Here is a 23,030-nt window from a genome sequence, read left to right on the forward strand (position 1 = left end):
TAAATTAACAAGTATTACTGCCAAGTTGAAGTTATGTTTTTAATCAGCTTGATCATACAATGTAGTTTGAGAGAAATTAAGGAAAAAAATGTAGTATAGATATTCTCCAATAAATGATTAAATTTTCATCTTAGAATCTGCATATAAACAGTTGAATATTGAATACGACAGATTCTGAGATGATAGACACCACTAAATTGTAACATTTTGTTTTCATAACAAGATCTCTTTGAGTCCATTTATACCTCCTACTCCCGCAAAATTTGTACTTTTAGACTAAGAAATCAAAATTTTGAGGCTACATGTACTATCACACATTTATGAATGAAATGTGACAATAAATGAGTAACTAACTTTATCTCCATATAAAAGTTTAGGGACTCAATTGACATTTCAATAAGGCCTTACATAAAACTTCAAGAGAAGAGCATTATATTAGATTCCTCTTAGGAAATAATGTGTTTTTACTGTTTCAAAAATTTATTTTTTCGAGTTTCTTAGGATCAAGTTTTCTTTAATAGCAAAATACAGGACATTAGAAAAAAAGACAGAAAAAAAAAAATACTCCAAAAGCAGTGGTTTGCGCTTCCTACTTATATTCATGGAAGAGGCCTCATGGAAGTGCCCTATAAATAATTTTCAAGACAATTTTCCCTCAAATATGTTTTTTGACTCAATCCACTGAGAATATATCATTTTCAATATTTTCCTGAAATAACATGATAAGTGTTTTGCATGTTAAAATTTAGGCATATTTGATAGAGGGGGGGGGGGGGGATCAAGTTTTTTAATTGAAAATAGTGAATTATTATAGGGGAGATAAAGAAATTTTGTAAGTTTGATTTCAAAATGACCAGCCCCCTCCCCCCCTCCCAGGTAAAACATGATAAGTCCCTTATACCTTTATATTATTAGAGGTGTTCCTGTCTATAGGAAACTAATACAAAGAAAAGAAGTGGAAGGTCTTCCCAGTACAATATCATTGGTTTTCCTCCCCCTTACTAATATTCCCTTTATTTTGAAACACGGCTCATAATAGCAAATTTATTTATTGAGGTAATTTTTGGTCTGTTTTACAGTATATTTATGATAAAAACAGATAGAACTGTTATAATTGAAAAACTCATAATCGGGTTGAATAAGAAAGTACAACCGTGAAATGGAAAACGAATTGAGGGATCTTCATAATTTGCGGTGCAGTGGTAAAGTCAAAGTAATTATGACGTCTAGTCTAGATTCTAAACTACACAAATCGTTGGTGAAACTTCATCATATGGCGAAAAATATAATAGCCTTTCTTGACGTCATAATTATTTTACCAGTAAATTGCCAAAACGGTACAAGTTATTTTTTGGGGAAAAGGTGTCAGGGCAGAAGGGCGTGGATGAGGACACCCAGCACACCGCACCCTTCTATTTTAGGCTAACGAGACCATTGATTTTCATTCTGTATTTAATTTTAGTACAACAGTACACAAAGGTAAATTCCACGGTGGAAGGGCAAAAAGGAGGGGGGATTATATGTGGCCTATCAATTTAGTTCCCAGGTAAAGCGGCAAACGATAAAAATAACTTTCCCAAGGTTTTACCAAAAACTATCATTAGTATCACTTTTAATAAATATCTTGATGGAAAAAGATTGCTTCAAAATCATTTAATGAAAATTATGTGTTATTTGGTGACAAAAGGACACAAAATATGTTTCTGATGGCAAAGTCTTAGTTTTCTCAGTGCATGTAATCACATATGTGATAAATAATTCATAGCATGCATATACATGATATTATGTATATATAGGGGGGGCTTGAATTTATATATATATTATATATTGATTTTACTACAGGTTGGCCCTTTACAGTCAGGGGTATATTAGATCAGATTAATAATCATTATGGGGAACAACTTACATCATTTGTACATGTATATAACAATGTAAGTGAGTCATTTTGTCAGTTATATTTGGTAATCAGTTTTTTAGCATTGGCTATCTTATTTCAACCTAAATTATTTGGCCCTGAACCTTCAGTTATCAAATGGTTATGATTCATTGACTTTTAATATTAGCATAATCTATGTGTTAATATAGGAAGATGTGGTATGAGTGCCAATGAGACAACTCTCTGTCCAAATAACAATTTATAAAAGTAAACCATTATAGGTCAAGGTATGCACAGCCTTCAATATGGAGCCTTGGCTCACACCGAACAGCAAGCTATCTGACAAGGGCCCCAAAAATTAGTAATGTAAAACCAACGGTCTAATCTATATAAACACGAGAAACATGCATGAACTACATAAACAAACGACAACTACTGTACATCATATTCCTTACTTACATGACTTAGGACAGGTGCAAACATTTACAGCAGGATTAAATGTTTTAATGGTCATGATGGTACCAAACCTTCTCCCTTTTTTGAAACAATAGAATAACATCACAACATAGAAAAAAATGTTTAAAGTACAGTACTACCTGTGACTTTATCTTATTAATGGTGGCCATAAAAAATATGTTCACCATGGTGGCCCTATATGTTCATCATCATACCCCCTGTTGCTTTTTTAATACACAAGGTATTACTCAAAAACTAGTCAAGGATAAAGGGAAATCTTGAATGCATTGAAGTGTTAAAATTATATAACTTACAGGTCAGGTGTCTCAGGTAAAATATACATGTATGTGTTTGTCAAATTTAATAACTGTGATTATTAGAAATTCAAAAATAAAATGAAACAATAAAACTAGTTGAACAAACAGCTTAATTAAAAAATAATTGTCTCCTATTGACAAGGTGTTTCTCAAATTAATTTTCTAAAATCAAAATGGTTTATTATTGTAGATAGACTGATCTTAACATATGATTAATATTGTCTTTAGGACTTACGCTAAATAAAATTTACACAATTCATTATTTCTTTATTGAATAAAATATTTATAAGTATTAGAAATATTCAGTACAGCAAAATTTGATAATATTTTTATTGTCATATGATATTTTAAACATGATCCATGTTTTAGAGGTTAAGCATTTCTTTTACTTTTTGTTCTTGGGTTAGAGACATTTTGTAATGAGAAGGTAAATAATTTTCAAATAGATTTATATCTCAAAGTTGTTTTGTTAATTTTACAATCAAGGAATAGGTGTTCTTCATTGACCTACAAGAGGCACAGTTTACACATTCTATCCTTTCTAGGAATTTTATATTGTCCACTATTTTCTATTTCTAAATTATGACCAAAAATTCTCTACTTAATTGACACAATCAAGTTAACTTTACAGTTTTTATCATAAGTTATTATTTTTAGATTTTTCTTTAAATTCATTTTTTTATTAAGGACTTTAAAAGTCTTAATTCATTCAAGTCACTGCAATTATTAACTTTATCTAAAAGGCCTAGGTTGATTGAAATATTCTTTGTAAATGTATACCAAGAATATGTATCATGCCAGTCCAGCACTATCGACAATATAATACACTGAAAAAAAATGATTTAATTAATAAACCATTAAAGTGTCACCATCTTTAGAAGTGCACTTTATTTTTTTCTGGAGAGTCCGACAAATTTTGAAAGAAATTAACCAAACTGAAGATAACATATATAATAAGTTTCAAGACAATTTCTTTAAAATAATTTCTTTTCATAAGATTCACTTGATTCAGATATATAAGAACATTTTTCATTATGATAAGCATTTTTAATGAACATTTATCAAAATTTTATGATAACTAGGTGGACATTTGGAAAATAAGTCTTTTCGATGATTGTTTGTGCACAACTCTTGTTTTGAGATTTGAAGAAAATTTAGATAAACAAAATTAGTTTTTTCCTAAACCATATAATGGTACTTGTAGTTTTCCTGAATAATATTAGATGTTATCAAAATCTATTGTAAAAGGATTGATATTGAATCATCTTATTTTGTTAAGAAACCAAATTGTTTAATTACTTTCATTTTTTTAATTTAAAATATCACTTGCATGATTATTAGTTATTATTAATAGTAATAACTCATTTAATAATGTTAACAAACAATTGAATACAATGTACATCATGTACATTTATATAAACCTTTTATTTAAAAAACAATTATTAAAAGTCTGTTTATCATGTTTATTTCAAATGCTAGTCAATAACTTTGGCTTTGACTTTTTGACATTTCGACTCAAGATTCTTACTAAGAAGAAATTAAAAGAATAAGAAACAAAACAGTAAGAAACAAAACAAACAAAAATGAAAAAAAAAAACAATTAAAAATTTAAAAAATTTAAATAACATTAAAGACAAAAAATAATAATAAATTAACAGAGTAAAACAATACTTTATTCTACATTTTCAAAAAAGGTGAAATGTCAATTTTAAAAGAAACCCAAGTTACCTGTACAGGTAAATTTTAATGAAACATACCAGCTGAAAACTTCAACCCTGATTGATTTTAACAGGTAACATAATTAGATAAAAAATCTGCCCATGATTTATGACCCCCAATAAATGGCCAACATCTCAAGATTGAATACCCCAATAAATGTTCACCATTGGATGTTGACCATGCAAGAGGGTGGACATAACTAAGAGGAAGTCACAGGCTGTACTGTATCATTATTTCAATTTTAACATTTGCATTTTACAATCAAAATTATACACAGACGAAACATATCAACAGTTAATTTTTAGGTTGTGTTTATATTTTTTTTAGACATACAGGTTCTTTTAGGCAGTATATACTAGTTTCATCTGGGTGATTGACATATAAATTGGTGTGGTGTCTGGCAATTTATCTGGGTGATTGACATATAAATTGGTGTGGTGTCTGGCAATTTATCTGGGTGATTGACATATAAATTGGTGTGGTGTTTGGCAATTTATCTGGGTGATTGACATATAAATTGGTGTGGTGTCTGGCAATTTATCTGGGTGATTGACATATAAATTGGTGTGGTGTCTGGCTAGTTATCTGGGTGATTGACATATAAATTGGTGTGGTGTCTGGCAATTTATCTGGGTGATTGACATATAAATTGGTGTGGTGTCTGGCAAGTTATCTGGGTGATTGACATATAAATTGGTGTGGTGTCTGGCAATTTATCTGGGTGATTGACATATAAATTGGTGTGGTGTCTGGCAATTTATCTGGGTGATTGACATATAAATTGGTGTGGTGTCTGGCAAGTTATCTGGGTGATTGACATATAAATTGGTGTGGTGTCTGGCAATTTATCTGGGTGATTGACATATAAATTGGTGTGGTGTCTGGCAAGTTATCTGGGTGATTGACATATAAATTGGTGTGGTGTCTGGCAATTTATCTGGGTGATTGACATATAAATTGGTGTGGTGTCTGGCAATTTATCTGGGTGATTGACATATAAATTGGTGTGGTGTCTGGCAATTTATCTGGGTGATTGACATATAAATTGGTGTGGTGTCTGGCAATTTATCTGGGTGATTGACATATAAATTGGTGTGGTGTCTGGCAATTTATCTGGGTGATTGACATATAAGTTGGTGTGGTGTCTGGCAATTGTTGTCTGGCCATTAGCATGATTCAATGTTTAAGAGTTTTCAAATTATATCTATAGGTCAAAGAATATATATATTGCAATGACTTTGAATGAGGTTTGACTGCTATCAATACAAAAAAGTAAGGAGATGTGTTACATTGTATCTTTGTCAATGAGGCAGTTATTCACCAGACCCTAAATGATGCAGATGTAAGCAACTGAATTTCACTGTACTTGCTGTATTACCTTCAACAATGAGCAAATCCATTCTGTATGGTCAACTTATACATGTTATAAAGACCCCAACATAAAAATGTGAAAGAGAAATCCAATGGCCAGATTATGACAGAAAAATTAAAAAAACACAAATATCATGAATATAACAGACAGACACCAACAACAACCTCTGAATTAAGGGAACCAGATTTTGAACAGGCACATACTCATGATAATTTTAATTTCCTTAATTAACATACATTATTTACATAAATATGTTACACTTCAGTTTTTTGCACTTCAACATTGTATGATTGTTCAACATGTTCAATTACATTTTTAATCTGTCTTTTATCATGTTTATCAATGTTTATTTAGCATTTGTTTAGTATAATTTTTAATCTACATGTATAATCCTTTTTAGCTCACCTGGCCCAAAGGGCCAAGTGAGCTTTTCTCATCACTTTGCGTCTGTCGTCTGTAAACTTTTACAAAAATCTTCTCCTCTGAAACTACTGGGCCAAGTTTAACCAAACTTGGCCGCCATGGCTAAAAATAGAACATAGGGGTAAAATGTATATTTTGGCTTATAACTCTGAAACCAAAGCATTTAGAGCAAATCTGACTTGGGGGTAAAACTGTCTGTTAGGTCAAGATCTATCTGCCCTGAAATTTTCAGACAAATCAGACAACCCCTTTTGGGTTGCTGCCCCTGAATTGGTAATTTTAAGGAAATTTTGCTGTTTTTGGTTATTATCTTGAATATTATTATAGATAGAGATAAACTGTAAACAGCAATAATGTTCAGCAAAGTAAGATTTACAAATAAGTCAACATGACCGAAATGGTCAGTTGACCCCTTTAGGAGTTATTGCTCTTTATAGTCAATTTTAAACCTTTTTTCGTAAATCTTAGTAATCTTTTACAAAAATCTTCTCCTCTGAAACTACTGGGCCAAATTAATCCAAACTTGGCCACAATCATCTTTTGGGTATCTAGTTTAAAAAATGTGTCCTGTGACCAGGTCACCAGGCCATCCAACCAAGATGGCTGCTACGGCTAAAAATATAACATATATATAGGCGTAAAATGCAGTTTTTGGCTTATAACTCAAAAACCAAAGCATTTAGATCAAATCTGACTGTGGTTAAATTGTTTATCAGGTCAAATTCTATCTGCCCTGAAATTTTCAGATGGATCGGACAACCCGTTGTTAGGTTGCTGCCCCTGAATTGGTAACTGAGCCAAGTTCATTACAGATAGAGATAATTGTAAGCAGCAAAAATGTTCAGTCAACATGGTAAAGTAAGATACATTTACAAACACATCACCATCACCAAAACACAATTTTGTCATGAATCTATCTGTGTCCATGGTGTCCTTTGTTTAATATTTACATAGACCAAGGTTAGCGACACAGGCTCTTTAGAGCCTCTAGTTTTCTTTAGACATGTTAGATTTCAGAAAGTTTGAACTTCATGAACTTTGTTAGCTGTTCAAATCATATATATTTTTTTCTAGAATCATGTTGTCATCTGAAAAACCAAGGAAGCGTAAACAGTGTAAAACATATACTAGTTCAGAATCTGACTCTGAATCTACTGAGGATAGTGCAGGTCCTCTAACTAAAAAAACCTCTGGCTCAACATCAGCATGTTCAGCATCAGCATGGAAAATTGAAGATCTTGACCAACAGTCTATTTTCTTTGCCCCTGAATATTTGCCAGTGGAAACTTTGATTAGCCTTTTAAAAAGAAGACGAGATTTAGAGGATGTACCAAAAATAGTCAATACGTTGATTGGATTTACTAAAGAATGCCTAAACTTTACAATTGATGAGAACGCGTGGCAAATGTGTGATTTAACAGTTAGACCAGAACAAGAGAAAGGAATTGAGACTCTGATCAATGCAAAAAAACACGTTAGAATGTTTGCTAATAAGATACGATCTGAAGAAGCACAACTTTTGGATGAAGAACCAATTAATAGAGAGTATGTATTTTCATTAAGTTAAGAATATAAGAAGATATGGTATGCATCCCAATTAGACAACTCTCCATCCAAGTTACAATTTGTAAACCATTATAGGTCATGTAGGTCAAATATAAAAAAGAAGATGTGGTATGATTGCCAATGAGACAACTGTCCACAAGAGACCAAAATGACACAGACATTAACAACTACATGAACTATAGGTCACTGTACGGCCTTCAACAATGAGCAAAGCCCATAACCCATAGTCAGCTATAAAAGGCCAGGATAAGACAATGTAAAACAATTCAAACGAGAAACTAACAGCCTTATTTAAAAAAAAAAAAAAAAAAAGATCTATGAAAAAACAAATATGTAACACATAAACAAACGACAACCACTGAATTACAGGCTCCTGACTTAGGACAGGCACATACATAAATAATGTGGCGGAGTTCAACATGTTAGCGGGATCCTAGACTGAATAATCTGTCTCTTGTGTGGGTACATTTGTCATTTCATATTTTCTTTTCATAATTTGGCTATTTAAATCTTTTTTTGTTTTTTTGTGTGTCCACTTTTCTTTCCTAAGACCTCACTTCACAAACTAGAAGTTTTACTGTGTTTGGCAATTAATCTGGATCTACATCCATTTAAGTATAGATTTCTAAATGTCTGTGAAAAACTGAAAACATCTATAAAAAAGAAGATGTGGTTTGATTGCTAATGAGACAACTATCCACAAAAGACCAAAATGACACAGACATTAACAACTATAGGTCACCGTACGGCCTTCAACAATGAGCAAAATTCATTTGTAATATTGGATGTCATTTGAACTGCTGCACTCAATAGATACATGTATATAAGAAGATGTATTACATGTATCATGAGTGCCAATGAGAAAACTCTCCATCCAAGTCACAATTTGTAAAAGAAAAACCATTATACAAGTAAAGTTCAAAGTACGGTCTTCAACACAAAGCCTTGGTACAAGTATGTAAAATGTATGTCATTAGTTTTGTCAATTGTCAAGCTAAGTAGATTTTAATTTGGTCTTTGTTATAACATTGTATCATGTTGATATCACTTCCATGACTTTACTAAGTGTTAAAATATAGAGCATGTAGAGTAAATTTTATACGTTACATATACCATGATATACATATATCATGTACATGATGTATATATCAATGTATATACTCTAGTATAATTAAGTCTCCCAAACAAAGTTTGGAGACTTATTGTTTTTGCTCAGTTCTTCTTATTTTTATTATTCTTCTTCTTCCTCTTCCTCTTCCTCTTCCTCTTCCTCTTCCGCCACTTTAAAAAATTAACTTGTCCGCAGCGTTTCTCCAAAACCGCTTGTCAGATTGACTTAGGATTTCATAAAATGGTAGACTAATATGTCTAGGTGAGCCATCAATCTTTCGTTTGTGCATTGGGGTCTATTAAGGGGGTATTTTGGGGGGTAGAAAGGAGGGAGGGGTTTACTATAGAACCCTATGGGATTTTATTTTCTAAAATTTTCAAATGAATATAACTTGAAAACTGTAAGTGATAGATACATGCAGTCTTCAGAAATGATTATAGGACAATAAAACAAATCACATGAAATATAGGGGGAGTCCCTGGGGGTTCATCCCCACCCCCTTCAATTTGAGAATATGCCTTTATCTTGTAAACGGTCCAGATCCCCTCCCCTAAACCATATATATTCTTGAATGGGACGATAAAACAAATCAAATGTAATTAAAGGGAGGTCCCCGGGGGTCATCCCCACCCCGTTCAATTTGAGAATGTGCTATTATCTTGTAAACGGTCCAGATTCCCACCCCTAAACCATATATATTCTTGTAGGGGACAAAAAAACAAATGAAATGAAATGAAAGGGAAGTCCCTAGGGGGTCACCCCACCCCCTCTTGTATGAAAACTTGTAAACCGTCAACATCCCCACCCCTAAACCATATATATTCTTGTAGGGGACAATAAAACAAATGAAATGAAATGAAAGGGAAGTCCCTAGGGGGTCACCCCACCCCCTCTTGTTTGAAAACTTGTAAACCGTCAACATCCCCACCCCTAAACCATATATATTCTTGTAGGGGACAATAAAACAAATGAAATGATATAAAAGGGAAGTCCGGTGGGGGTCACCCCACCCCCTCTTGTTTGAAAACTTGTAAACGGTCAACATCCCCAACCCTAAACCATATATATTCTTGTAGGGGACAATAAAACAAATGAAATGAAATAAAAGGGAAGTCCCTAGGGGGTCACCCCATCCCCTCTTGTTTAAAAACTTGTAAACGGTCAACATCCCCACCCCTAAACCATATATATTCTTGTATGGGACAATAAAGCTAATCAAATGAAATTGAAAAGAAGTTCCTGGGGTCGCCCCACCCCTTCAATTTGAGAATGTGCTATTATGTTGTAAACGGTCCAGATCCCCACCCCTAAAAAATCTTGTAGGGCACAATAAAACAAATCAAATGAAATGTAGGTAAAGTCCCTGGGGGTCACCACCAACCCCTCCTGTTTGAATACTTGTAAATGGTGGAGATCCCTACTCGTAAGCCATATATATATATTCTTGTATGGAACAAAAAATCAAATCAAATAAACATGCGACCATATGAATGGCGAGTTATGGGAGCTTTGTTTGGGAGACTTCGTAACAGCATCCTGTTACAATTACTTCTTGTTTATACTGCAGCTGGAATAATTACCGCTTTCTTAAATTTGAACACATGCTTAATACAAGTAATATATATACAGTAACATAGTTATATTCTATATGCTAAATATAGTAACATTCCATACAACATGTATATATCATTGTATATACTCTGTCAACTTCATGTAAATCAGTTTCATTCATAATTAATGACACCTTCATGACCTTTAAGTAGAATAAATACCTTTGAATTTGGTTTCACTTTAATTTTTAGTGGCTAATAGCATTTCACATGTTTAAAGGATGGCACAGTATTAAAACACAACACAATGGCATAAAAATATCATCTTTATTTAATGTGGCACACGTGGCACAGTAAACATGGGAAACCTGAAGTTATAGCATGTATAGAGCTGCATCATACAAATTTGCAAGGCAATTTGTTATACAGTTATAGCATGTATAGCGAGAATTTGTTCTGACCATTATCATTTTTTTTTATTCAGATTATTTGAAAGATGGAACTGCAAAGTGGTGGATTTTATAGATCAGGCAATTCAGCTGCTAAACTTGGTGATTAATGAGGCTTTGGACAACATTGAACATAAAAAGAAAACTAGCCAACTCCATATTAAAGAAGGCTCATTCACTTATCTTTTTATGAAGTTTACAGAAATATGCTTTCTGAGTCCAGAGTAAGTAAGTTTTTAAGGGAGCAACCATTTTACTTCAAGGGGGGGTTATGTTTCATGCCCCATTTATGGGCATTATGTTTTCTGGTCCGACCGTCCATTTGTTTGTCTGTTCCTTCGTTCGTTCGTCAGTGTTTGTCTGTCCTGCTTCAGGTCAAGGTTTTTGGTCGATGTAGTTGTTGACGAAGTTGAAGTCCAATCAACTTGAAACTAAGTACACATGTTTACTATGATATGATCTTTCTAATTTTAATGCCAAATTATAGATTTCACCCCATTTTCAAGGTCCACGGAACATAGAAAATAATAGTGCGGATGGGGCATTGGTGTACAGGGGACACATTCTTGTTTTCGGAGATTTTTGTTTTTGTGCAAATCCTGAATAAATTTCATTGTTCTTTTCGATGCATTCAGAATGAAAAAAAATTGTCATCTGCTTGACCAGAATATTCTTTTTCATCAAATATGGGATCAAAAACCGTAACCCACCCACCCCTGGGAGGTTAAATGTTTGTACAATGTAATGCTGTTGTGAGTCTGCTGGGAATCACTGAAATTGTAATTGCTTTATCTTAGGAGTACCTATTTAGTATTGGCAAAGAAGATGTGGTATGAGTGACAGTGAGACAACTCTCCCTCCAAGTCACAATTTGTAAAAGTAAACCATTATAGGTCAAAAGTATGGTCTTCAACATGGAGCCTTCGCTAACACTGAACTGCAAGCTTTAAAGGGCTCCAAAAATTACTAGTGTAAAACCATTCAGAGGCTAGGGGAAAACCAACAGTCTAATCTATATAAAAAATGACAACCACTGAACATCAGGTTCCTGACTTACGACAGGTCCTAACAAATGCAACAGGTTTAAAGATTTTAATAAGTACCAACCTTCACCCTTAATACCTGAAACAATAGTGTAACATCACAAAATAGAAATTTATACTATAAAATAGCAATTGAAATTCATATAAAGCATGTTTAAAATCATTCTATGTTTTTGTATGGATAAGAATATTTCATGTCAAAATTGAAATGTTTTCAGACCTGGTATAGGAGCTAGAACTGACTTATGGATTAGAAATAAAAGAGTTGGATGTCTTCCTGACATTCGTTACTGGCAGCAGTCATCCATGCCAAGCAGAAACATATTAATAATGTTAGCAGAAGTAAGAAATGATTGATTTTTTTTATTTCTTTTCAGTTTGTCTTTGCCTCTTAGTAACCAGGGTATATAGCTATATAGTGTAACATTGCAATATGTCTGTTTTTCAATCCTTCTGAAATTAAAGTTTCACAGACATGAGTTTTAGTATGTTAGTATACATTGGTGTTAAATGATTACTTACAGATTAGGTTTCATCTTTAGTGCCTATTGATCTGGAGCTGATTTTTGGTACAATAATAATAGTAAACATGGTATAAGGATTGCGTTTTTATTTTTGGTTTAACACATCATTTTTACATAATTTTATATTCTCACTTTATGACTCACTGACTTTGCCTTTCGTAACTGTTTACCAATGTACGTATCACATAAAATTGAGAATGGAAATGGGAATGTGTCAAAGAGACAACAACCCGACCATAGAGCAGACAACAGCAGAAATCACCGACAGGTGTTTAATGCAAAGAGAAATTCCTGTACCGGGAGGCGTCCTTCAGCTAGTCCCATAACAAATATATACTAGTTCAGTGATAATGAACTCAAAATTGTACACAAGAAACTAAAAGTTAAAATAATACAAGACTAACAAAGGCCAGAGGCTCCTGACTTGGGACAGGCACAAAAATGCGGCGGGGTTAACCATGTTTGTGTGCAACCTGGATGAAGGTGGAGAACATTCATGTCTAAGTGACTAGTTGTTGGATAATAATTGCATGAAATGCAATAAAAACCTTACGTTACTGATTTGGTATCTAAATCTGCCATGGCTGATCACTACCTTTTTGATGCACAAAATATAGTGCATTGATCTTAACATTCTTTACATCCTATCCAAGATCATTTCCAGAAATTTATAGCTTTGATATATGCTCAAATATTCAAGGCACACAATAATGTTAAGTATACACTTGTCAAGAAAATTACATTACTTTAGCAAGGTGTAGAAATATTATATATCTATTCTCAAAATATTAATGAAGTCTTTTTCAGTTATCTTTAAAAGTTGGAGTTATCTTCCTTTGTATAGAGTTGCTGTTTAATCAACTACAACCAATGCAATAAATTTGATTTTACTTCTCACTCATAAATTAGCAAAATCTTTTATCCTTTTGTGCTTAGAAGAACTATGATTTAAAAATAGTTTTATTTTTCCAGGTTTTCCAACTTTAACATTAAGTTCTGAAGTAAGAGAGGGAGATGTATATTAACAATGAAAAACCATTTGTTTATTTACATAAATCATTTGTATTTTCCAGACATGTTTGTTTTCAGGTTAAAACTGCAGCATTTAGGAATTTAGAACATACTGAAGATTTTGAAATCAGTAAAAGTGAAGATTCAATTACAGCATGCACAGTATGTATATTGTTCACATTATCCAGTAACAGGTAGAAACAGTTTAGTAAAAACCTTTATTTGCACACTATTGTTTAATTTTTGCACACTTTTTTCCCTCTAACATTAATGTACAATGCCAGAAGGTAAATTGTGCAACTCCAATGTTTGACCTGAAACTCGATTCAAATTTTGAAAAACTATTTAAAGTGAAACTCGTCTAGACCATTCCTTTATTAAGTGACTAACTGATGATTATGGGATCACTGTTCAATCCCCCAAAAAGATAAGATTATATTTTTTTTCAACTGTTTTTAGAGACAACAGCAGCAGCATGAAGGAGTAGGTTATGTAAGACTCCTTTTTGTCCTCAAAATAAAACAGTTTTACAAAATTGATTGAATGTAAACTTGTAGCTATTATTTGCAATGTAGAATACTTCTGTTAAATCATGTACATAAATATAGGCAGTTTTTGACAATACAATGCACATTTATCTTGTACTATCATCATAAAGTAATGCTAAATTACTGAAATTTTCACAATTTATAATTTGAGTTAAATTTTAGACGGTTTCCGTCTTAAATGGAAGTGGCCACATTTGTGTTCATTCTTAATATTTAAATGTAAAGTGGAATTTGATGGTAATACATCTAAAATACTAAAATAACGAGGTCCAATTTGTCAGCCTGTAAAAACGTCAAATCAAGGAATTCAATTTTATATATGGCCAATATAGGACAATGGTGTTGATTATAAATTACACCCCTCCAGACGCTTTTGTTTTCCACATAATTAATATTGCCGATAATTAACAAGTTCCAGGTCGAATCCAATACAGATACCAATAGTATATTCACCTGTTACCTATTACTTTATCTGTACATTCCGCATCTGACCGGCGCACCTCCAAACGGTGTATTTTGGATTTTGTTATATGGGCGTTTTTCAATAAAAGCGTAACTTTCAGACCTAAAAAAAATGGAAAATCAGCTTGTCTAAAATTTAATTTCAAGAGTTATTTTGAATACCTCTATAATAGACCTGTTTGTAAACAAAAAGTGCAATCTTAAATATTCTTTAAAATGATATTATTTTCATAATTTGTGTACTGTTTCGTAGGGGACTTTTGTCCCCTACGAAATTTCTTCTAAACACACATATTTTTTGCAATTTTAAATGTTTCCTATAGACATTCCAGTTTGTTTACTTTAAATACTAGGAAAATATCATTTTTTTCTGAATTGGAAAACCATTTTTATCGATAAAGATTAGACAGTACTTCACATATGAAGGTTCAACTCATGTTACGTAGTGGACATTTTGGTGCGTTTCGTAGTGGACAAAACCGTTTCGTAGTGGACAAAAAGTTTCGTAGTTGACATCAACCCTATTATATGTTAATAAAAACATAATAAGAATTACATGAAACTAGCCCTTGTTATTTGTTTTGCACGAATATAATTGAAAAAAGATTAAAAAAAGACTCCATGGTAGTGGTAGTGTTCACTACGAAACGTTTTTCTCCCATACTTGTTTCGTAGGGGACCGTTTCGTAAGGGACGTATTCGCATGTTTTGCATGTTTTATTTTTTCCCCACAATACCTATATTGCAATAGTAACAAGACTGATTGTATTCATCAAAGCATTTATCAAGCTGTACACTGATATTTTTTTCATAATTTTAAAACCAGATACTGAAGGAGATTTGACCCATTTCGTAGGGGACATTATCAAAAATACGGTATCACTCTGGTCCATTTGATGTGCTCAATTTTTCTTACCAACAATTTAATTGCCGTTATAAAAGCATCACTTCTTTTGTAAGACCCTAATGTATATATCTCTTGCAAACAAAAATTACATTGATTTTATAAAACTGTTTATTGGCAAATTTTAATGACTTCGTTTCGTAGTGGACATTTTGTGAGGGACACACCTTCTGAAATTAAAAAACCTATATTGAAATGTGTTTATTAGAACATGTTGGCTCTGACCATACTTTTGAATTATTAAAGAACTTATGTTAAGTAAAAAAAACATTTATTTCTTCATTTTTAACCGGATTTTTGTGACAAAAATGTCGGTTATTGATTTGGGGATGTACGGCGGGCAGCCGGGCGGTCGGGCAGTCGGGCGGCCGGGCGGCCGGGCGGGCAGCAATCAAATGTTGTCCGTGCATTAACTCATGAACTGTTCAACCAAAGCTTTTAAAATTTTAATATGTTGTTACTGACAACTAAATGAAGGTCAAGTTCAATAATGGCGATTTTGACTTTTACCGTTCAGGAGTTTTGGTTCTTGAAAGATTGAAAAATGGAGTTTCCAGTCGTGTCCGTGCATTTACGCATGAACTGTTCTACCAAAGCTTCCCAAATTTTAATATGTTGTTACTGATGACAAAATGGAGGTCAAGTTCAATAATGACGATTTTGACTTTTACCGTTCAGGAGTTATGGTTCTTGAAAGATTGAAAAATGGAGTTTCCAGTTGTGTCCGTGCATTTACGCATGAACTGTTCTACCAAAGCTTCCCAAATTTTAATATGTTGTTACTGATGACAAAATAGAGGTCAAGTTCAATAATGACAATTTTGACTTTTACCATTCAGGAGTTATGGTTCTTGAAAGATTGAAAAATGGTGTTTCCAGTCGTGTCCGTGCATTTTCTCATGAACCATTCAACCAAAACTTTTGAAATTTTTATATGTTGTTACTGATGACAAAATAGAGGTCAAGTTCAATAATGACGATTTTGACTTTTACCGTTCAGGCGTTATGGTTCTTGAAAGATTGTAAAATGGCGTTTCCATTCACGTTGTTGCATTTACTCACGAACCATTCAATCTAAGCTTTTCAAATTTTAATATGTTGATACTGATGACAAAATGGAGGTCAAATTTGATATTGACGATTTTCACTTTCACCATTCATCAGTAATGGTTCTTGTGATATTGCCAGGACACAAATAAATATTAATAAATCCGGTTTGCTGTCGTTGTGACAGCCTCTTGTTTTACGATATTTTAGAGTATGAATGTTGAACAGGCGGTCTAGGGACATGCCATTTTGTTTTTTTTGGACCATTCAGGAGTCAATATCTTATCAATCCCTCTAAAAATAAACTGTTTCTTTGCTTAAAAATGTTAAACCTAATTCAATGTACTGACTGCACAAAAAATTACTTGCAAAGATCAAACACATTTTTTTTTAAAGTCATGAAAGTGGATAGGACAAGAAAATACGTTTTTATTGAAAAATGCCCATATACACGGGTCATAATCACAGGGTTGACACTACTAAATTCAATCATTATCAAATTGTTCCCTATTATAGTATTTTAAAGTCCTAAGAAACGAGTGACCGGAGAAAAATAATGTTCTTCCAATTCTTACACCAATGCATATTACTCAATTTATTTCACTTGACTGGGCGGAGTCTAGCCGGTTAGTTCATAATAAACCAGTCATAGGTGTTTTAGGATAAACTCATCAATAAACGGCGCAATCATTGTTTTGTAAATTCATTTGATGACACTGATAGGTGATTAGAAATCAGTAATAATTATAACGGCAATCATCCTTATCACACACATCTTCAAATAGACTGTCCCTATGCAAATTAAAAAATAAACTCCGCCCGATCAGTTGAAATAACATTGGTAATACACACATCATAAACTTAGTCTTCTGTGCACAAATTTATTATTTTTTTCGTGTAAATTTCGTACAATCGTCAATTTTTTTTTCAATCGGTCAGTGTTATTATGAAAATATGGCAGGTAATTAAAGTTTGTGTTTTGAAGCCGAAGTTTAACGATTGTCACCTGTTTGTCAACAATCGACAAAAAAATCAACAAAAAAGTATGGAAATTCAGCACGTGTTTAACAGGTAAATTCAGATAATAGTTTATTTTAAGGACATCCATGCATATTGTGGTCACCAGATTTTTACGAGATGGGTCACACTGAGGTCACTTTGCATACGGAAAATATGTCGGGGGAATTGCTTCCTGGAAGGAAGCAAATAAAATAAGGTAAACTTCTTCTAAATATGAATAAATTAAAGAATTTTCAACAGAAAAATGTATATGTACATAAGTTTTATAATGAAAACTATCCATTGAGTTATAAAACTAGAGGCTCTAAAGAGCCTGTGTCGCTCACCTTGGTCTATGTGAATATTAAACAAAGGAAGCAGATGGATTCATGACGAAATTGTGTCACGGACCCGTGATATCATAGGTGTGTTCTAGTAACATAAATAAAGTATGCACGTATGTACAAAATGTAGCCACTTTAATTTTTGACAAAAACAATTTGAAAAGTGACAAATTATGACATATTTGACAGATTTTTATACGCCTGTCAAATTTTGACGGGACGCATTATGGTATACAAATGTCCGGTATCAGTCCGTCTGTCCAGGGTTAACATGTTGCACCTTAACTTGAGAATGACATATCCAAATTTCATGAAACTTAACATAGTTGTTTCTCAAGATGGTCAAATGATCTGTATACTTTTTGGTGAAAATAAAATTAAAACTTTTTGTGTTAGGGCAATTTGTAACTAAAACAGGGGTGTGTTTTTTTTTCACATGTCACACTGTATCTCAAAAACGATTTTTGATTATTGCTTAAAACTTAAAACATTTTTTAGTTATATTAATCTTAAATGCTTAACATGCTTAAGATCTGTATACTTTTTGGTGATGATTCAAAATTTCATTTTTGAGTTATTGAGTATTTTGTAAAAAAGGGGAGGTTTTTTTTACATGTCGCGCCGTATTTCAAAAATGATTTATGGTTATTGCTTAAAACTTTATACACTTCATTTTATATCAATCTTAAGATCTGTATACTTTTTGATAATGATTCAAAATTTTATTTTTGAGTTATTGAGTATTTTGTAAAAAAAGGAGGAGGGTTTTTTAACATGTCGCGCCGTATCTCAAAAACAATTTATGATTATTGCTTAAAACTTTACACACTTCTTTGTTATATTAATCTAAAGATCTGTATACTTTTTGGTTTTGATTCAAAATTTTATTTTAGTGATATTTAGTTTTTTGTAAAAAAAAAAAGGGAGGGGTGGGGGGTTCACAATGTCCCACCGTATCCCAAAAACAATATATGGTTATTGCTTAAAACTTTCTCAGAAATTGTATATGAATATTGCATTAAACTTCCACACTAGACGTCGGGCGTATCATGCGCTCATGGCGCAGCTGTTTATTCATATTTATGCTTGCTTTTGATCGTCATAAATTTTTTAATCAGTTCAAATCTTTCACATACTAATTGAATCGACCGAATGACTGAAGTAGACACTAAAAGTATTTGAAAAGTGTCCAAAATTTTTCATCAGATGAACCGGAAATTTAAGGCCAAAATCAGTCCATACCGCACCTAGTACTCCTTTGAAAAAACTCATCATAACTGTTTTAAATGTACATCATTTAAGGATCAACAGCATTGTTATTAGGTTTTATACTGTAACCAAGAGATAGGTGGCATTTCAACTTGTATAATGATAATAGCTAGATGCTTGAGCAAACATTTATGCATTTATACAAACAAAACAAGCAAGCCAACCAAACCATTAAACTAAATGCAATTAGGAAAATAGCTGTAATGAAAAAAGATGCAAATAGTGAATGATTTGCAAAACAAAAACATATTCTATATCTATTATGTCTATAGATGATTTCGAAAAAAGTAATTTGTTTAACCTTATGTTTTAAAAATGTACCTAACTGGTAAACAATCAGTATGGGCTTTGCTCATTGTTGAAGCCATACAGTTACCTGTAGTCATTAATTTCTGTGTAATTTGGTCTCTTGTGGAGAGTTGTCTCAATGTTAATCATACCATATCTTTCTTGTTATATACTAGAACACACCCGTGATATCACGGGTCCGTGATTGAATTAAAGTATATAACTATGCGCAAGCCTTATTTTAGTATTAGTATTGTCATCTGTTAAAGTCATGCCGATTATAAGATACACAGTTTTTCTCTGCTTTCAAGTCTTTCTGTTTGAACCCGTCGAACTGGAATTAATCAATTATTGGTAATATTAATTATTTGGAAAACAAAAGATCCTGGAATGGAGTATTTTTAATCAACAGCATTGTCCTATATAAGTTTTAAGTAAAGTTGAATTCTTTGCCTCGCTGTTTTACGTCATGCCCACTAACAAATTGAAAACTGTACCTATACGCCTTATGTTTAGTCCGGATTTTTAGTATTCGTATTGTTATCTTAGAAAGTCTTACTGATTAAAAATACTACAATAGGTAACAATTTGACAATTTAGTAGTGTCAACCCTGTGGTTATGACCCGTGTATATATAGCATATTAATCCTGAATACAACGTTTGGTGGTGCGCCTGTCAGATGCGGAACGTACAGATAAGGTAATAGGTAGCAGGTGAATATACTATTGGTATCGGTAGCGGACTCGACCTGGAACTTCTTCATTATTGGCAATATTAATTACGTTGAAAACAAAAGGGCCTGGAGTGGTGTAATTTTTAATCTACACCTTTGTACTATATTAGTTATATATAAAGTTGAATTCTGTGATTCGTCGTTTTTACGTGATGACGGCTGACAAATTGGACCTCGTAATTTTAGTATTATAAATATGCAACTTTTAAATTGCCATGATCATTTTAGATTGAAAATACCACAACTACAAGTGATGACAAAAAGCCAACCAAGACACCATGGATTCACAGTAAAGTTCAACCTGATGTTTTAGCTCAGCTTGTTTGTGAAATGCTTGCTGAATGCCACAACTCAATATTTGTACCTGAAATTCTAGGCATTGTGTGCATAAAAACCAAGGTAATGTCTAAGCTTGAATTTGTTAAAAAAATCTTTTTATGTAAATGTACCTGAAATTATAGAATTGGTGTAGCTTTGGAAAAAAGGTTTCTGCTCCTCTATTGCAATTTAAGGTGGTACCTAACACCTTTACTAAAATTAATTTGGCTCGTTTAATTCTCTTAAAATTTTGATAACGTATTTACTTTGAACCTTTGACAAAATATAAAAATTTCAAAAAATTTGAACCAACCGTTTTGTCAGAAAAAATACACTGGTTATATAGCAGTTTGACAAACACCAATTTTGATCATTGAGAAACTTAATATTCCCTTTACAAAACAACGTGATTAGAACGTTAAGCTGACTTTACGGAGTTATCTCCCTGTAGTTGTAGGTACCACTTTAATATTGATATATATGAAGTGTTATACATTCATTATATCTGTCACAAACTTTAAAGAAAAGATATACCTTGCAGCTCTTCTATAAAAGCTTGTAAAGCAAACCTTTGGTCAACTTGCTTTCTCTATTTGTCAACAATAGGTAAGCAGTCTGTTTCAGTCTGTTTACTATATACTTGAATTTGAGCCAATAAACAGGAACTTCATAAAATTGAGAATGGAATGAAATTCATAGTATGTTAACTTTTATTGTACAATCAAATGCCAGTATATTTTAAACAGACTGAAACTCCGCCTACTTATTGTTTACAAACATCCAAACAAACAAAACAAGCAAGTCAATCAAAGTTTTGTTTTGCATGCTTTAATAGAAGAACTGTAAAGTAAAAGCACCAGTATCTGTGCCAGTGTGTCCACAGACAGCTCCAAAATACACATACAGTCATATAGTATGCAATAGTGTTTTTTTCATAATACTTACTTTTGACTCCATATTGAATTTTTTTTTGACAGATTACCTAATCTGTGTTTAGACATCCTGGTACTTTGTAAATAGATAGCAACCAAAAAAAGTAAAATCAAACATACCATCTGTGCTCTTTGGGTGGACCTTTTAGCACAAAATACAATCATGCTCAGTAAAGTAGACTTAAATACATTTCATCATATGTGTTTACCTAAAGCTTGTGTATTAAGCTATCAAAAATAAAATCATTGCTCTTACCTTTAAAGAGAGCTGAAGTATGCCTCTATGTGCGGGATGCTCCCGTGTATTGAAGACCCTTTGGTGGCATTCAGCTGTTTTTTGTTATTTGGTGTTTGTTGTTTCTTTGGCACATTCCCCTTTTCCATTCTCAATTTTATTTAAATTCATTTATAGAACTATAATATTAGATTTATAACCTTTAAGAGATAGTTTATTTTAATCCTTACATATTTACTTTTCAGGTTATCTTCAACTACCTCCAGCTTTCAAACAAACATTTTATGGCTATAAAAAGATCTGAAGATATAGAAAATATGAGTTCACATGTACAGTACACTCAAATATTTGACATAATGAAAGCTGAACATAGGAATGAACTTCTAGATATTTTGTTCTGGTTAGGATGTGTACAGAAAAAAGGATTAAAAAATCATTATATTCTTAGGTAATACATGTAATAAAGGCAAAGGAAAGCAAATCTGAATCTCTCTTGCAACAATCATCTCAAATGAACTTCTGGATATATTATTCTGGTAAGAATATGTACAGAAAAAGGATTACAAAATCATTATATTCAGAGCTAATAAAGGCAGCAGATATTAAAATCTCACTTGTAACAATTATCACAAATGAAATTGTCCTTACAAGCATGGCAATTTTTATTGATGGTGGAGTGGTGCTTTTTGAACTTGTTACCAAAATAAAATTACTCACATTGGAACTAAAGGAAAGTAAAGAAAATTGACAAGACAATTTCTTTGAGTCACTGTTTCAATTTTATTTTGCTTAAACCTGTAAGAAGAAGAAAGATCTGTATAATAAAATGTGTAAGAAAAAAGGATTACAAAACTTTTATATTCTTAGCTAAAACACACAGAGGAAATTTTAATCTCACTTGCAACAATTATCACAAATGAAATTGTTTTTACAAGCATTGCAAGTTTTATTGATGGCGGAATGGTGCTTTTTAAAACTTATTATCTTACGCATTGACATAAAGGAAAGTAAAGAAAATTAAAAGAACAAAATCTTTGAGTCATTGTTTAGATATAAAAAAGAAGATGTGGTATGATTGCCAATGAGACAACTATCCACAAAAGACCAAAATGACACAGACATTAACAACTATAGGTCACGGTATGGCCTTCAACAATAAGCAAAGCCCATACCACATAGTCAGACTTTATTTTGCTGGGAAAAAAAGATGATGAATTATCTGTATTATACACTAATTTTAAAACCAACACCAGAATATGCCATCAAAGTGATTTTTCATACCCCATTTTTGCATTCTTTTATTAGATATTATACATAGGTAGTTATTGAATAAATATTAAAAGCAATGTCTAATGGTGCTCAGTTGATAAAAAAGTTAAGAATATGTCTGACATGGTAGTACAATAAATGACCTACATAAGCTTTAGTTGTAGATTACAACTTTAGCTTAAATAGTTTGGAGAATTGTAAATGCACTGGCTACAGTTACATGGAAATGTAACACTAATAAAATAATTATTATTACATTGGAGA

The 23,030-nt window shown here is 32.4% G+C and overlaps 1 protein-coding gene across 1 annotated transcript; it reads left to right on the plus strand.

Annotated features, from left to right (window-relative positions):
- Positions 1 to 972: 972 nt before the first annotated feature.
- On the plus strand, positions 973 to 22,190 carry LOC139498432 (uncharacterized). The gene is made up of 7 exons (XM_071286814.1): positions 973 to 1,056; positions 7,238 to 7,708; positions 10,875 to 11,063; positions 12,101 to 12,224; positions 13,496 to 13,579; positions 20,241 to 20,411; positions 21,743 to 22,190. The coding sequence occupies exons 2-7, from the start codon at positions 7,242 to 7,244 to the stop codon at positions 21,947 to 21,949; spliced, it is 1,242 nt and encodes a 413-aa protein (XP_071142915.1). The 5' UTR covers positions 973 to 1,056; positions 7,238 to 7,241; the 3' UTR covers positions 21,950 to 22,190.
- Positions 22,191 to 23,030: the final 840 nt, after the last annotated feature.

This window comes from Mytilus edulis, chromosome 12 (genome assembly GCF_963676685.1).
Source record: "Mytilus edulis chromosome 12, xbMytEdul2.2, whole genome shotgun sequence".
Lineage (NCBI taxonomy): Eukaryota > Metazoa > Mollusca > Bivalvia > Mytilida > Mytilidae > Mytilus > Mytilus edulis.

Coding starts and splice junctions, on each gene's coding strand:
- LOC139498432 (XM_071286814.1), top strand. CDS start 7,242: ATGTTGTCATCTGAAAAACCAAGGAAGCGTAAACAGTGTAAAACATAT. Junction 13,580..20,240: donor ATTCAATTACAGCATGCACA/GTATGTATATTG, acceptor TGATCATTTTAG/ATTGAAAATACCACAACTAC. Junction 20,412..21,742: donor TTGTGTGCATAAAAACCAAG/GTAATGTCTAAG, acceptor TTTACTTTTCAG/GTTATCTTCAACTACCTCCA.